Genomic DNA, 16979 nt, shown 5'->3' with positions numbered 1-16979 from the left:
GACTTACGCGCGCGGGGGGGCTTGGGGGTGGGGGGCGCGAAGCGCCCCCACCAACTAGGTGTTGGGGTGGCGCGAAGCGCCACCCCAACAGCTAGTAGGGAATATAAATGACGACACTCAAAGAGAAAGCGACCGGGACAAAAGGAATGTTCGATTAGCAATCAACAAAGCACCGGGACACAAATGACGACCGGGACAAAGGGAGTATAAATGACGACCAGGACATAAGTAAAAAAAAGGTAAAACTAAAAAAAAAAAACTAAAAAGAAAAAAAAACTAAAAACTAATAAAAAAAACTAAAAAATCTAGAAATCTAAATAAACTAAAAAAGAAAAAAAAAGAAAAAAGGAAAAAAATTAAGGAGAAAAACAAAACTAAAAAACGAATGTATATACAGACCGGGACACCAGGATACAAATGACGACCGGGACACAGGGAATATAAATGACGACCGGGACACAGGGACACAACTACAACGTGGACGCCGGGGGGGGGGGCACAGGGGGATATAAATGACGACCGGGACACCGGGACACAAGGAATATAAATGACGCCCGGGACACTCAAAGAGAAATCACAGACTGGGACACCGGTACACAAATGACGACCGGGACACAGGGAATATAAATGACGACCGGGACACAGGGACAAAACTACAAAGGGGACTCCGGTGGGCACAGGGGGATATATAAATGACGATGGCGACACAGGGAATGGTCGATTAGCAATCACCATCAACAAAGCTCAAGGGCAATCATTAAAATCATGAGGTATAGATCTGAATACGGATTGTTTTCCCATGGACCATTATATGTTGCATGTTCAAGAGTCGGTAAACCTGACAATCTATTTATATGCACAGACAATGGGACAGCAAAGAATGTTGTATATTCGCAAGTTTTACGTAGTTAAAAACACACATATATATATATATATATATATATATATATATATAGATATATATATATATATATATATATATATATATATATATATATATATATATATATATATATATATATATATATATATATATATATATATATATATATATATATATATATATATATATATATATATATATATATATATATATATATATATATATATATATATATATATATATATATATATATATATATATATATATATATATATATATATATATTCACAGGTGGGACATAGGGACACAACTACAATGGCGCGTAACTAATATGGCGCGTAACGACTTACGCGCGCGCGGGGGCTTGGGGGGGTGCGAAGCGCCCCCACCAACTAGGTGTTAGGGTGGCGCGAAGCGCCACCCCAACAGCTAGTATTAGTATATTTATGTTAAACTAACAATCCACGGCCATTTGTTTTTGTTTTTTTTTTCAGTTAAGTGCAAATTATGTGTTCTGATCTTGAGAAGCCATGGGGATATACCCTTTTCTGTTCGGTACGACGGCACATAATAAAAGTGGCTAGTATATATTTATGATTAATTTATCAATTTATTTATGACTTCAAAGTCTTTGAAGCGTAAACTGATCGACTTGTATTAAAAAATGATGACGCTATCTAATATGAAACATGAGAATATGAAAGAGCTATTCAATTCCATTATATGTTAAAAAGAATTCATGAGATGAAAAAACAAAGAGTCTTAATGAAGGCTCACAACTGTCGATTCTTGATAGATATTGAGGAATTAGCGGCAATCTGGTCATGAAAGAATCATATAGTGCAGTAAACAAAGTGTCCCAAGGTTCAAAACTATAGTTGTCGCAGAATCATCCATTAATCAATGAATTAGTCTATAATTTTGTCTGCAGGATTGGCCATACGTGTTGCCTGAGATGCATATTAACAGTTCTTTAACCTATTAGAAATTTTCTTGATTTTGACTAGACTAGTCTATAACAGCATGAGGCATTTTTATGTAGTCGTAGGCGACTAATTGTGTGCACCCCTTCACTGTTGCCGAAACGTATTGCCTAACAAGTCAGTTTTCGACCATATGCCAGAGCAGTTGGACAACCTTGGCTTCGCTTTCTTCAGACCCAGCTCGTCTAAAATGCTGGTTTTGGGGTCTTCTAAAAGACCGTGTTTCAACAAGTTTTATTAACACAAAATAATCGTGTTTATTAGCACAATTCTGTAATTTCAGTGATCTGCAGGATTTTATCGAACCATTTTTTTGTCACTGAAAAAATTATCCAAGAACGTTGAGAAGCTGGCTGCATAGAGTTGAAAACTCTGCACAGGGTCATATCTAAGATTTTTTTTTTTGGGGGGGGTGTTACAAAATGATCTTTTTCAGGGGGGACCATGCTTTACAAAAAGAAAACTTTTAAGCAATGCGTCAAAAATTTGTTTATATCCATTTTTATTATGTTTTTACGAGCCGGGCAAACATCTCAGGCAGGAGGTATAGGGGCTCAATCGTCAAACCCTCCCCCTGGACACGGCCTTCTCTGTACATTTACATATCGAGCTTAACTTGATGAAGGTACATCTATTTCAGGGGCACATATTATTGCTCCATCTGACATGATGGATTGTCGTATTGCAGCAATTAAGAAAATCCTTGATGAAAATGGCTATGGAAATAAAGTATCTGTATTGTCTTATGCTGCAAAATTCGCTTCCAGCTTCTATGGACCCTTTAGAGATGCCGCAAATTCAGCGCCCACCTTTGGAGATAGAAGGTGTTATCAACTTCCAGGTGGCAGTTCAGGACTTGCTTTGAGAGCTGTGGTAAGTAATTTCTCATTGTTATAAAGATGTTTAAACCTTTCTAATTAATTCATTTAGAATATTATATATTGCAAGTGTTCGATATTTCAGAGCAAGACTTTGTTCTTTGAGACTCGAGTTATTTTAAGCCACGACTATATTAGTAAAAAGAAGCAAAAACGAGACGGACTGGATCTTGGTCAATCAGTAACTCCAATAGGCGGGAGCGATTGGTTACTACCATGACTGGAAGTGACTTTTGTTTCAAATGTTGCAGCCATGGTTCTAACATGCAGATCATTAAAGTGGGGACGGGAGTATATATATAGTTGTCCCCCAGCATAGTACAACTAAGTGTATTTTAAGGTCAAAAATATGGCCATGAATACAGAAAAAGGTACAAATATCATAAAATTACATCAGTGATCATCAGAAAAGGCTTAAATGAAACATTACATTTACCTAATACTAGGACTCAATGCTTAACACTAGGAAATATAGTCATGTACACGAGAAAAAAAAGGTATAAATATAATAAACTAGCTGTTGGGGTGGCGCTTCGCGCCACCCCAACACCTAGTTGGTGGGGGTGCTTCGCGCCCCCCAAGCTCCCCCGCGCGCTTAAGTCGTTACGCGCCATTTTAGTTGTGTCCCTGTGTCCCACCTGTGAATATAGAAAGATACATAAAAAAAAAAAAAAAAAAAAAAAAAAAAAAAAAAAAAAAAAAAAAAAAAAACTGAGAGACAGAAGGAGAAAAAGAAGACTGTTTTCCTAAATTAGTGATTAATATAGACCAGCACTTGAATGAGGCCTTAACCCTACTCATCCATACAATCACATAGGTCAAATAGCATAGCCAAACACAATCAACCATCAAGAATAATCCATGGACAGGCAGTCATGTCGTTAATAAGTATAAGTCGTCATTTACCAAACAATAGAAAAAATAATAAAGAGGCAACAACCCAACACAAGGGCTCATCAGGAGAATACACTGGCCTATAGGGTCTCGCCACTTTAAATTTTCTACCCAGCCAAGTGTTGTGGCTACCACAGAATATCCATGGCATCCCCCGTGTCATGTATCACCCCAAAAATACATGCCTATGAAAAAAAAAACAGCAAATGTAAAACAACCAAGTAACACCAAAACAAGCTTATCCTGTTAATATATCCCTCTTTTTAGCAACAAAGGTAAACTAAATATGATAAAATTTACCAAATCACAAGTATTAACACATAGCAAAAAAAAAAGAACTAAACAATTATAGAATTCATCTTTACCATGTGGCTATTTTTTTTTAAAAAATCCGCTCTATTAGAAACACAATTCAAAATAAATGGCGCTGCATCATCATTTGTCGAACCTCCGAAATTGGTTGAAAATTTCTTTAAGTATTTCCAGATAATTCTTTTGATATTTATTTAAAATTTCGTTATAATGAAAACTAAATTTTTTAAATTGCCAAGTTAATTTATTTGCAGAAAAACCTCTTGATATCAATTTTTGGCTTAAGATTTTACATCTATTTTTAAAATCAATATAATTACTACAAATCCTTGCATAACGAAGTAACTGTGAGAAAAACGCAGAATATGTGATATTTGAGTGTATATTACTTTCAGGGAATGGGAAACAAATCACTTCAAAATCAAAATCATCCGTTTTATTATACATTTTAAAACTTAATTTATTATTATCACAAATATTAACATTTAAATCTAAGAAATGATCTTCATGACCAGCGCCATGACTAGGTTCAAGTGTAAGCTCTGATGGATATATATTTTTAGAAATATCAATGAAATCCTTACAATTTAAGACCAAAATATCATCTAAATATCTTTTATTATTTGACAAAACATGTTTTAAATTATTTGGATTATTCTCTTCCATCATATATTTATATTCTAGTTGACTTAAAAACAAGTCAGCTATAAATGGGCCCGCATTCCCCCCCCCCCCATGGGAATTCCCAAAATTTGCTTGTACAAATCACCACCAAATCTTATATAAGTACTAGCTGTTGGGGTGGCGCTTCGCGCCACCCCAACACCTAGTTGGTGGGGGCGCTTCGCGCCCCCCCCAAGCCCCCCCGCGCGCGTAAGTCGTTACGCGCCATAATAGTTACGCGCCATTGTAGTTGTGTCCCTATGTCCCACCTGTGAATATAGATATATATATATATATATATATATATATATGGTTTTAACTACGTAAAACTTGCGAATATACAACATTCTTTGCTGTCCCATTGTCTTTGCATATAAATAGATTGTCAGGTTTACCGACTCTTGAACATGCAACATATAATGGTCCATGGGAAAACAATCTGTATTCAGATCTATACCTCATGATTCTAATGATTGCCCTTGAGCTTTGTTGATGGTGATTGCTAATCGACCATTCCCTGTCCCGGTGTCCCGGTCGTCATTTACATCCCCCTGTTTCCCCCGGTGTCCCCGTTGTAGTTGTGTCCCTGTGTCCCGGTCGTCATTTATATTCCCTGTGTCCCGGTCGTCATTTGTATCCCGGTGTCCCGGTCTGTATATACATTCGTTTTTTAGTTTTGTTTTTCTCCTTTATTTTTTTTCCTTTTTTTTTCTTTTTTAGCTTATTTAGATTTTTAGATTTTTTAGTTTTTTTATTAGTTTTTAGTTTTTTTTTCTTTTTAGTTTTTTTGTCCCGGTCGTCATTTATATCCCCCTGTTTCCCCCGGTGCCCCCGTTGTAGTTGTGTCCCTGTGTCCCGGTCGTCATTTATATTCCCTGTGTCCCGGTCGTCATTTGTATCCCGGTGTACCGGTCTGTATATACATTCGTTTTTTAGTTTTGTTTTTCTCCTTTATTTTTTTCCTTTTTAGTTTATTTAGATTTTTAGATTTTTTAGTTTTTTTATTAGTTTTTAGTTTTTTTTTCTTTTTAGTTTTTTTGTAGTTTTTACCTTCTTTTTAGTTTTGTTAATTTTTTTTTTTACTTATGTCCTGGTCGTCATTTATCCTCCCTGTGTCCCGGTGCTTTGTTGATTGCTAATCGAACATTCCTTTTGTCCTGGTCGCTTTCTCTTTGAGTGTCGTCATTTATTTTTTTCTTTTTTAGTTCTTTTAGTTTTTACCTTTTTTAGTTTTTTTTAGTTTTTTAGATGAAAATTTTTTTTAGTTTTTTCCTTTTTTTCTTTTTAGTTTTTTATTGGTTTTTACCTTTATGTTAGCTTATTTTTCAGTTTTTTCCTTTTTTTTTAGTTTTTTTTTTATTTTTTATTTTTTTTAGTTTTTTACCTTTTTTTAGTTTTTTTAGTTTTTTTAGTTTTTTAGCTTTTTTACTTTTTTTTATTAGTTTTTAGTTTTTTTGTAGTTTTTGCCTTTTTTTAGTTTTTTCAGTTTTTTTTTTAGTTTTTTATTGGTTTTTACCTTTATTTTAGCTTATTTTTCAGTTTTTTCCTTTTTTTTAGTTTTTTTTAGTTTTTAGTTTTTTTAGTTTTTTACCTTTTTTTAGTTTTTTTAGTTTTTTTAGTTTTTTAGCTTTTTTATTTTTTTTATTAGTTTTTAGTTTTTTTTTGTAGTTTTTGCCTTTTTTTTAGTTTTTTTAGTTTTTTAGCTTTTTTATTAGTTTTTAGTTTTTTTTGTAGTTTTTGCCTTTTTTTAGTTTTTTTAGTTTTTTAGCTTTTTTATTTTTTTTATTAGTTTTTAGTTTTTTTTGTAGTTTTTGCCTTTTTTTAGTTTTTTCAGTTTTGACGTCACCTGATCCAGTTTTTTCAGGTGACGTCACCTGATCCACGATCCACAGATCCACAGACAACTTATTTTTATATATATAGATAGTTTTTTTTTTTTACTTATGTCCTGGTCGTCATTTATACTCCCTGTGTCCCGGTGCTTTGTTGATTGCTAATCGAACATTCCTTTTGTCCTGGTCGCTTTCTCTTTGAGTTTCGTCATTTATTTTTTTCTTTTTTAGTTCTTTTAGTTTTTACCTTTTTTAGTTTTTTTTTAGTTTTTTAGATGAAAATTTTTTTTAGTTTTTTCCTTTTTTTCTTTTTAGTTTTTTATTGGTTTTTACCTTTATTTTAGCTTATTTTTCAGTTTTTTCCTTTTTTTTAGTTTTTTTTTATTTTTTTTTAGTTTTTTACCTTTTTTTAGTTTTTTTAGTTTTTTTAGTTTTTTAGTTTTTTTACTTTTTTTATTAGTTTTTAGTTTTTTTTTGTAGTTTTTGCCTTTTTTTTAGTTTTTTCAGTTTTTTTTTAGTTTTTTATTGGTTTTTACCTTTATTTTAGCTTATTTTTCAGTTTTTTCCTTTTTTTTTAGTTTTTTTTAGTTTTTAGTTTTTTTAGTTTTTTACCTTTTTTTAGTTTTTTTAGTTTTTTTAGTTTTTTAGCTTTTTTATTTTTTTTATTAGTTTTTAGTTTTTTTTGTAGTTTTTGCCTTTTTTTAGTTTTTTTAGTTTTTTAGCTTTTTTATTAGTTTTTAGTTTTTTTTGTAGTTTTTGCCTTTTTTTAGTTTTTTTAGTTTTTTAGCTTTTTTATTTTTTTTATTAGTTTTTAGTTTTTTTTGTAGTTTTTGCCTTATTTTAGTTTTTTCAGTTTTGACGTCACCTGATCCAGTTTTTTCAGGTGACGTCACCTGATCCATCCACACATCCACAGACAACTTATTTTTATATATATAGATTGTATAAAACAAATTCTAATAACTCAAAAATCATATCCAAGCTGTAACATCTCAAGTTAACTGTAGTATTAAAGCAATTTGTCCATATAGCTTTTTTTATTATAAGTGTCTATTTTTAAGAACCTTTTACTAGATAAGAGGAAAGATTTCTTGATAACAGTTTTTAAATTATCTAACACTACATTAAGTGATAAATTAGTATACATTGTCACAAAATCGAAAGACTCAATTCTTTTAGCTGAAACCATTGTTAAAGACTCTATCACCTGCAGTGAATTATTAACACTCCAATATAGATTAAAATTCGAAAACTTTAATACCAGAACAATAGGTTTTAAGTTTATTTTCAATTTCCTTTAAAATTAAAGAGAGGTCAGTAGCAGCAATGCGGGTTGGACATTTAGCTGCTCCAGCAATAAACCGTGGTTTAGGGGGATCTTATGAAATTTTACAGTCCAATATAGGAAAGGGAACTTTTTATCATTGTCATTTATTTTAATATTAAAATTTTTAAAAAGTATTTCTTCAGTCTTGTCAATTAAATTCTCATCCTCTAAATTTACCTTTTCATAAACATTAGTTGTGCATAACTCCCTTTTTAAGATATCACAATACAGCTTCTGACAAATTATGGCAAAATTATTATTAGCTTTATCCACTGACACAATTACAAATTCATTCTGTAGATTAGCAATTGCTTGTTTAATCTTCGCATTACAAAATAATGATCTAGTGTTACTATTTTTTAAATTAGAATATATTTTATTTCTTATTCTACTAATAATTAAATTCTTGTCTGTCTGTCTGTCGAGTGACGTCATTATATGACGTCTGAATTATTTCATCATATACCAGTTCAGAAACGAATGTATTCAAGCCGAAGTAGCTGAGTTGGTAAAGCGTTATGTTCCAGGTTCCAGGTCCGAGAGGTTCCGGGTTCGAACCTTGACTTTAGCATTAATACAAAAGAAGAACAAAACTAAAAAAGGTAAAAACTACAAAAAAAAACTAAAAAGAAAATACTAAAATATTGAAAAAGCTAAAAAACTGAAAAAAAATAAAAAAAGGTAAAAAACTAAAAACTAAAAAAAAGGTAAAAACTACAAAAAAACTAAAAAGAAAAAAACAACTAAAAACTAACAAAAAAAAATAAAAAAAACAACTAAAAACTGAAAAAGAAAAAAACTAAAAAAAGGAAAAAAGCTGAAAAATAAAGGAGAAAAAGAAAACTATAAACCGGGACACAGGGAATATAAATGACGACCGCGACACTCAAAGAGAAATTACAGACTGAGTCACTGGGACACAAATAACGACCGCGATATAATATCTATTCTATATTTTATATATATAGATATAAAAATAAGTTGTCTGTTGGTCTGTTGAGTGACGTCATGTCATCATGTCGTCATGAAGTTAGTTGTCGTCATGTTTGTTATGACGATGACGTCATTAAAGGTATTTAAGAAAATCGTTCAAAGACAAATTTTTAATTGTAAGAAGATCGTGGAAGGAAAAAAGTTTAATTGTAAATTGACTGAAGAACCTACAATGGCAACAGCCGAGGAAGCTGCTCAAAAGAAAAATTTTTAATTGTAAAAAGATCGTGGACGGAAAAATGTTTAATTGTAAAATGACTGAAGAACCTACAATGGCAACAGACGAGGAAGCTTCTCAAAGAGTCTATGCCAAAAAACTTGCGGCTGATAGAGAAAGTAAGAAAAGAAAGCGGCCGAGGAATCACAAGAACAGCAAGAAAACAGGCTTGCGGCTGATAGAGAAAGCAAGAACAGAAAGCGTGCCGAGGAATCACAATATATCTATCTATATATATAAAAATAAGTTGTCTGTCTGTGGATCAGGTGACGTCATGTTTCTGTGTCGACTGACGAAGTTAGTTGTCGTCATTTTTGCTATGACGGTGACTTCATTAAAGATATTTAAGACATATATGTTCACGTAGAAATCTATTAATGTTTAAGTTTAAAATGACTGATGAACTTACAATGGCAAAAGCCGATGAAGATGCTCAAAGAGTCTATGCCAAAAAACTTGCTGCTGATAGAGAAAGTCAGAAAAGAAAGCGTGCCGAGGAATCAAAAGAACAGCAAGGAAACAGGCTTGAGGCTAAAGAACGCAAAACCGCGCAGTTAGATGAAGATCCACCTGGACAGCGAGAGTCAAAACATATCAAAACTGAAAATGATAGCGATGATGATTGGGTTTGGGATTTTGACTTGGATAAGGTCATCAATGCCTACCAGATTTTAGTTCAAAAAACAAAGGTTCGGCGATATGTATTTCATAGTGAAGCTGAAAAATAAAGAAGAAAAAGAAAACTGAAAAAAGAAAAAATGTAAAAAACTAAAAAATACTAAAAAGAAAAAACACTCAAAGAGAAATTACAGACCGGGACACAAATGACAACCGGGACAGAGGGAATATAAATAACGACCGGGACACTCAAAGAGAAATTACAGACTGGGATACCGGGACACAAATGACGACCGGGACACAGGGAATATAAATGACGACCAGGACACAGGTATTTAAGAATATCGTTCAAAGACAAATTTTTAAATGTAAGAAGACCGTTGAAAGAGAAATTTCTAATTGTAAAATGACTGAAGAACCTACAATGTCAACGGTACCACCATCGAAGTAGATAACCAGTGGGTTTACGGCCAACCTACCATCTTCAAAGATACCACGATAGGAAGACTCTACACCGTTCACCCCAATCAACATGAATGCTTCTTTCTACGCCTGCTTTTGGTGAATGTACCCGGTCCGACATCCTTTGAGTATTTGAGAACTGTAAACGGTACTATACATGACACTTACCGTAGTGCATGTCAAGCTCTGAATTTATTGGAGAATGACCAACACTGGGATAACTGCATCAATGAAGCGTGCGAAACGTCAACCCCAAGTCAAATTCGTGCACTTGCTCTCCATCAGCTCCTACAGAGTTATGGGAAAAATATAAGTCAAAAATGTCCGAAGATATACTCCATCGAAAACAGTTAGAGAAGTCAGATATGACTTTTGATTTTACATCAGAAATTTATAACTACACTTTAGTTATTATAGAAGATTTGTGCGTCCGTATGGCAAACAAACTTCTTCAGGATTTGGGAATACCTTCACCTAACCGTATCGCTGCTGTTTCGACATGTGTAGAATTGGATCGTGAACAAAGTTACAGTACGAGTGATCTATTGTCGTATGTACAAAATAACATTTCCAAGTTAATGTCGGAATAAAAAGACATTTATGATACGATAACGCATTGTGTCGATAACATTGTTGGAGAAATTTTCTTTTTGGATGCGCCAGGAGGTACTGGTAAAACGTTTGTGATAAAACTGATTCTGGCATCAATTCGATCAAAAAATGATATAGCGTTGGCAATTGCGTCGTCCGGAATAGCCGCAACATTGCTGCCTGGTGGAAGAACTGCTCATTCCGCTTTGAAATTGCCTCTGAATTTGCATTCTACAGAAACTCCCACGTGCAATATTTCCAAATCATCTGGGATGGGTAAAGTATTGCAGCAATGCAAACTTATTATTTGGGATGAGTGCACAATGGCACACAAAAATCGCTCGAGGCTCTGGATTAATGCTTGAAAGATTTGAGAGGGAAGTCGAAACCCTTTGGCAGCACATTAATATTGCTTGCGGGAGATTTCAGGCAAACATTCCTCATAATACCTAAATCAACTCCTGCAGACGAAATGAATGCTTGCCTGAAAAATTCTAATTTATGGGCACACGTAAAAATATTAAAATTAACTACAAATATGCGTGTCCGATTGCAAAACGATGACTCTGGTCAAATATTTTCAGATCAATTGCTGGCAATTGGAAACGGAAAGCTCCCAGTAGACTCAATTTCAGGACGTATACAACTACCTGCTGATTTCTGTAATTTAGTGACGTCCAAAAATGAATTGATTGAATAAGTATTTCCGAAAATTCTAAAAAATTATAAAAATAATAAATGGCTAAGTGAAAGAGTGATTCTCGCACCCAAAAATATAGACGTCCACGAAATCAACAATATTGTTTTGACCAAGATTCGAGACCAGGCAGTCCTTTACAAGTCAGTCGACACAGTTTTGGAACCAAATGAAGCGGTTAATTATCCATCTGAATTTTTAAATTCCATAGATCTTTCAGGGCTTCCACCACACGTGCTACAACTAAAAATAGGCGTACCAATAATACTTTTAAGAAATATCAACCCACCAAAGCTTTGCAATGGCACGCGACTTGCCGTAAAAAAAACAATGGAAAACCTAATAGAGGCCACAATCTTGACAGGGCCGTTTGAGGGTGAGGCTGTTCTTATTCCTCGCATTCCCATGATTCCAACGGATCTGCCTTTTCAATTTAAAAGATTGCAATTCCCAATTCGATTAGCATTTGCAATCACCATTAACAAAGCTCAATCATTAGAAACATGTGGAATAGATCTTAATACTGATTGTTTTTCCCATGGACAATTGTACGTTGCATGTTCGAGGGTCGGTAAACCTGACAATCTATTTATATGCAGCGACAATTGGACAGCGAAGAATGTTGTATATTCGCAAGTTTTACGCAGTTAATTTGTATTGTATCTATCTATCTATCTATCTATATAAAAACGAGTTGTGTGTATGCATGTTTGTTTGTTTGTAAAAAGAGCGTTTGCATATGACGTCATTATTAGTACATACGGCTTTGTATATGCACAGACAATGGGAAAACCAAGAATGTTGTATATTCGCAATTTTTACGTAGTTTGAAACACATATATAAATCTATCTATATTCACAGGTGGGACACAGGGACACAACTACAATGGCGCGTAACTAATATGGCGCGTAACGACTTACGCGCGCGGGGGGGCTTGGGGGGGGGGGGGGCGAAGCGCCCCACCAACTAGGTGTTGGGGTGGCGCGAAGCGCCACCCCAACAGCTAGTATATATATATAAATAAGTAGTTTGTGTGTCTGTCGAGTGACGTCATGTCATCATGTCGTCATGAAGTTAGTTGTCGTCATGTTTGTTATGACGATGACGTCATTAAAGGTATTTGAGGAAATCCTTCAAAGACAAATTTTTAATTGTAAGAAGATCGTGGACGGAAAAATGTTTAATTGTAAAATGACTGAAGAACCTACAATGGCAACAGCAAATGACGACCGGGACACAAATGACGACCTGGACACAGGGAATATAAATGACGAACGCGACACTCAAAGAGAAATTACAGACTGGGACAACGGCACAGGGGGATATATAAATGACGACGGGGACACAGGGAATGTTCGATTAGCAATCACCATCAACAAAGCTCAAGGGCAATCATTAGAATAATGACGTAGAGATCTGAATACAGATTGTTTTTCCCATGGACAATTATATGTTGCATGTTCAAGAGTCGGTAAACCTGACAATCTATTTATATGCATAGACAATGGGACAGCCAAGAATGTTGTATATTCGCAAGTTTTACGTAGTTAAAAACATATATATATATATATATATATATATATATATATATATATATATATATATATATATATATATATATATATATATATATATATATATATATATATATATATATATATATATATATATATATATATATATATATATATATATATATATATATATATATATATATATATATATATATATATATATATATATATATATATATATATATATATATATATATATATATATAGATATATATATATCTATATATATAAAAAATAAGTTGTCTGTGGATGGATGGATGGATGTGTCAGGTGACGTCACCTGAAAAAACTGGATCAGGTGACGTCAAAACTGAAAAAACTAAAAAAAGGCAAAAACTACAAAAAAAACTAAAAACTAATAAAAAAAAATAAAAAAGCTAAAAAACTAAAAAAACTATAAAGGTAAAAACCAATAAAAAACTAAAAAAAAAACTGAAAAAACTAAAAAAAGGCAAAAACTACAAAAAAAAACTAAAAACTAATAAAAAAGTAAAAAAGCTAAAAAACTAAAAAAACTAAAAAAAAACTAAAAAAAGGTAAAAAACTAAAAAAAATAAAAAATAAAAAAAAACTAAAAAAAAGGAAAAAACTGAAAAATAAGCTAAAATAAAGGTAAAAACCAATAAAAAACTAAAAAAAAAGGAAAAAACTAATAAATGACAACACTCAAAGAGAAAGCGACCAGGACAAAAGGAATGTTCGATTAGCAATCAACAAAGCACAGGGACACAGGGAGTATAAATGACGACCAGGACATAAGTAAAAAAAAAAAACTATCTATATATATAAAAATAAGTTGTCTGTGGATCGTGGATCAGGTGACGTCACCTGAAAAAACTGGATCAGGTGACGTCAAAAAAGAAAAAAAAAAAAAAGGCAAAAACTACAAAAAAAACTAAAAACTAATAAAAAAAATAAAAAAGCTAAAAAACTAAAAAAACTAAAAAAAGGCAAAAACTACAAAAAAAACTAAAAACTAATAAAAAGGCTAAAAAACTAAAAAAACTAAAAAAAAGGCAAAAACTGCAAAAAAAACTAAAAACTAATAAAAAAAAAATAAAAAAGCTAAAAAACTAAAAAAACTAAAAAAAAGGTAAAAAACTAAAAAAACTAAAAACAACTAAAAACAACTAAACAAAAGGAAAAAACTGAAAAATAAGCTAAAAAAAAGGTAAAAACCAATAAAAAACTAAAAAAAAACTGAAAAAACTAAAAAAGGCAAAAACTACAAAAAAACTAAAAACTAATAAAAAAAGTAAAAAAGCTAAAAAACTAAAAAAAACTGAAAAAACTAAAAAAACTAAAAAAAGGTAAAAAACTAAAAAAAAAAAAAATAAAAAAAAACTAAAAAAAAGGAAAAAACTGAAAAATAAGCTAACATAAAGGTAAAAACCAATAAAAAACTAAAAAGAAAAAAAGGAAAAAACTAAAAAAAATTTTCATCTAAAAAACTAAAAAAAACTAAAAAAGGTAAAAACTAAAAGAACTAAAAACCGGGACACAGGGACACAACTACAACGGGGACACCGGGGGAAACAGGGGGATATAAATGACGACCGGGACAAAAAAAACTAAAAAGAAAAAAAAAACTAAAAACTAATAAAAAAACTAAAAAATCTAAAAATCTAAATAAGCTAAAAAAGAAAAAAAAGGAAAAAAATAAAGGAGAAAAACAAAACTAAAAAACGAATGTATATACAGACCGGGACACCGGGATACAAATGACGACCGGGACACAGGGAATATAAATGACGACCGGGACACAACTACAACGGGGACACCGGGGGAAACAGGGGGATGTAAATGACGACCGGGACACCGGGACATGGAATGGTCGATTAGCAATAACCATCAACAAAGCTCAAGGGCAATCATTAGAATCATGAGGTATAGATCTGAATACAGATTGTTTTCCCATGGACCATTATATGTTGCATGTTCAAGAGTCGGTAAACCTGACAATCTATTTATATGCAAAGACAATGGGACAGCAAAGAATGTTGTATATTCGCAAGTTTTACGTAGTTAAAACCATATATATATATCTATCTATATTCACAGGTGGGACATAGGGACACAACTACAATGGCGCGTAACTATTATGGCGCGTAACGACTTACGCGCGCGGGGGGGCTTGGGGGGGGGCGCGAAGCGCCCCCACCAACTAGGTGTTGGGGTGGCGCGAAGCGCCACCCCAACAGCTAGTCTATATATAAAAATAAGTTGTCTGTCTGTGGATGTGTGGATGGATGTGTCAGGTGACGTCACCTGAAAAAACTGGATTAGGTGACGTCAAAACTGAAAAAACTAAAAAAAGGCAAAAACTACAAAAAAAACTAAAAACTAATAAAAAAAATAAAAAAGCTAAAAAACTAAAAAAACTATAAAGGTAAAAACCAATAAAAAACTAAAAAAAAAACTGAAAAAACTAAAAAAAGGCAAAAACTACAAAAAAAAACTAAAAACTAATAAAAAAAGTAAAAAAGCTAAAAAACTAAAAAAACTAAAAAAACTAAAAAAATGTAAAAAACTAAAAAAATAAAAAATAAAAAAAAAATAAAAAAAAGGAAAAAACTGAAAAATAAGCTAAAATAAAGGTAAAAACCAATAAAAAACTAAAAAAAAAGGAAAAAACTAATAAATGACGACACTCAAAGAGAAAGCGACCAGGACAAAAAACTAAAAAAAAAGGCAAAAACTACAAAAAAAACTAAAAACTAATAAAAAAAATAAAAAAGCTAAAAAACTAAAAAAACTAAAAAAAGGTAAAAAACTAAAAAAACTAAAAACTAAAAAAAAACTAAAAAAGGTAAAAACTAAAAGAACTAAAAAAGAAAAAAATAAATGACGACACTCAAAGAGAAAGCGACCAGGACAAAAGGAATGTTCGATTAGCAATCAACAAAGCACCGGGACACAGGGAGTATAAATGACGACCAGGACACAAGTAAAAAAAAAAATTAACAAAACTAAAAAGAAGGTAAAAACTACAAAAAAACTAAAAAGAAAAAAAAACTAAAAACTAATAAAAAAACTAAAAAATCTAAAAATCTAAATAAACTAAAAAAGAAAAAAAAAGGAAAAAAATAAAGGAGAAAAACAAAACTAAAAAACGAATGTATATACAGACCGGGACACCGGGATACAAATGATGACCGGGACCCGGGACACAGGGAATATAAATGACGACCGGGACACAGGGACACAACTACAACGGGGACACCGGGGGAAACAGGGGGATAACCTGACAATCTATTTATATGCAAAGACAATGGGACAGCAAAGAATGTTGTATATTCGCAAGTTTTACGTAGTTAAAACCATATATATATATATATCTATATTCACAGGTGGGACATAGGGACACAACTACAATGGCGCGTAACTATTATGGCGCGTAACGACTTACGCGCGCGGGGGGGCTTGGGGGGGCGCGAAGCGCCCCCACCAACTAGGTGTTGGGGTGGCGCGAAGCGCCACCCCAACAGCTAGTATATATATATATATATATATATATATATATATATACATATATATATATATATATATATATATATATACATATATATATATATATATATATATATATATATATATATATATATATATATATATATATATATATATATATATATATATATATATATATATATATATATTATATATATATATATATATATATATATATATATATATATATATAGATATATATATATATATATATATATATATATATATATATATATATATATATATATATATATTATATATATATATATATATATATATATATATATATATTATATATATATATATATATATATATATATATATATATATATATATATATATATATATATATATATATATATACATATATATACATATATATATATATATATATATATATATATATATATATCTATATATATATAAAAATAAGTTGTCTGTCTGTGGATGTGTGGATGGGTCAGGTGACGTCACCTGAAAAAACTGGATCAGGTGACGTCAAAACTGAAAAAACTAAAAAAAGGCAAAAACTACAAAAAAAACT

The 16979-nt window shown here is 31.9% G+C and overlaps 1 protein-coding gene and 1 long non-coding RNA gene across 2 annotated transcripts in view; both read left to right on the top strand.

Moving 5' to 3' along the window:
• Positions 1-3984, top strand: part of LOC136031142 (delta-aminolevulinic acid dehydratase-like) — an 89706-nt gene extending 85722 nt beyond the window's left edge. The window contains exon 5 of the mRNA XM_065710462.1: positions 2507-3984. Within this exon, the coding sequence (XP_065566534.1) occupies positions 2507-2763 (257 nt within the window). The 3' untranslated portion in view covers positions 2764-3984. The remainder of the gene's footprint in view (positions 1-2506) is intronic.
• Positions 1-16042, top strand: part of LOC136031143 (uncharacterized) — a 343784-nt gene extending 327742 nt beyond the window's left edge. Inside the window, exon 2 of the long non-coding RNA XR_010618434.1 lies at positions 13802-16042. This is a non-coding gene — a long non-coding RNA (uncharacterized LOC136031143). The remainder of the gene's footprint in view (positions 1-13801) is intronic.
• Positions 16043-16979: the final 937 nt, after the last annotated feature.

This window comes from Artemia franciscana, chromosome 9 (genome assembly GCF_032884065.1).
Source record: "Artemia franciscana chromosome 9, ASM3288406v1, whole genome shotgun sequence".
In the NCBI taxonomy this organism is placed as follows: Eukaryota; Metazoa; Arthropoda; class Branchiopoda; order Anostraca; family Artemiidae; genus Artemia; species Artemia franciscana.
This window is presented reverse-complemented; position numbering and strand designations above follow the sequence as displayed.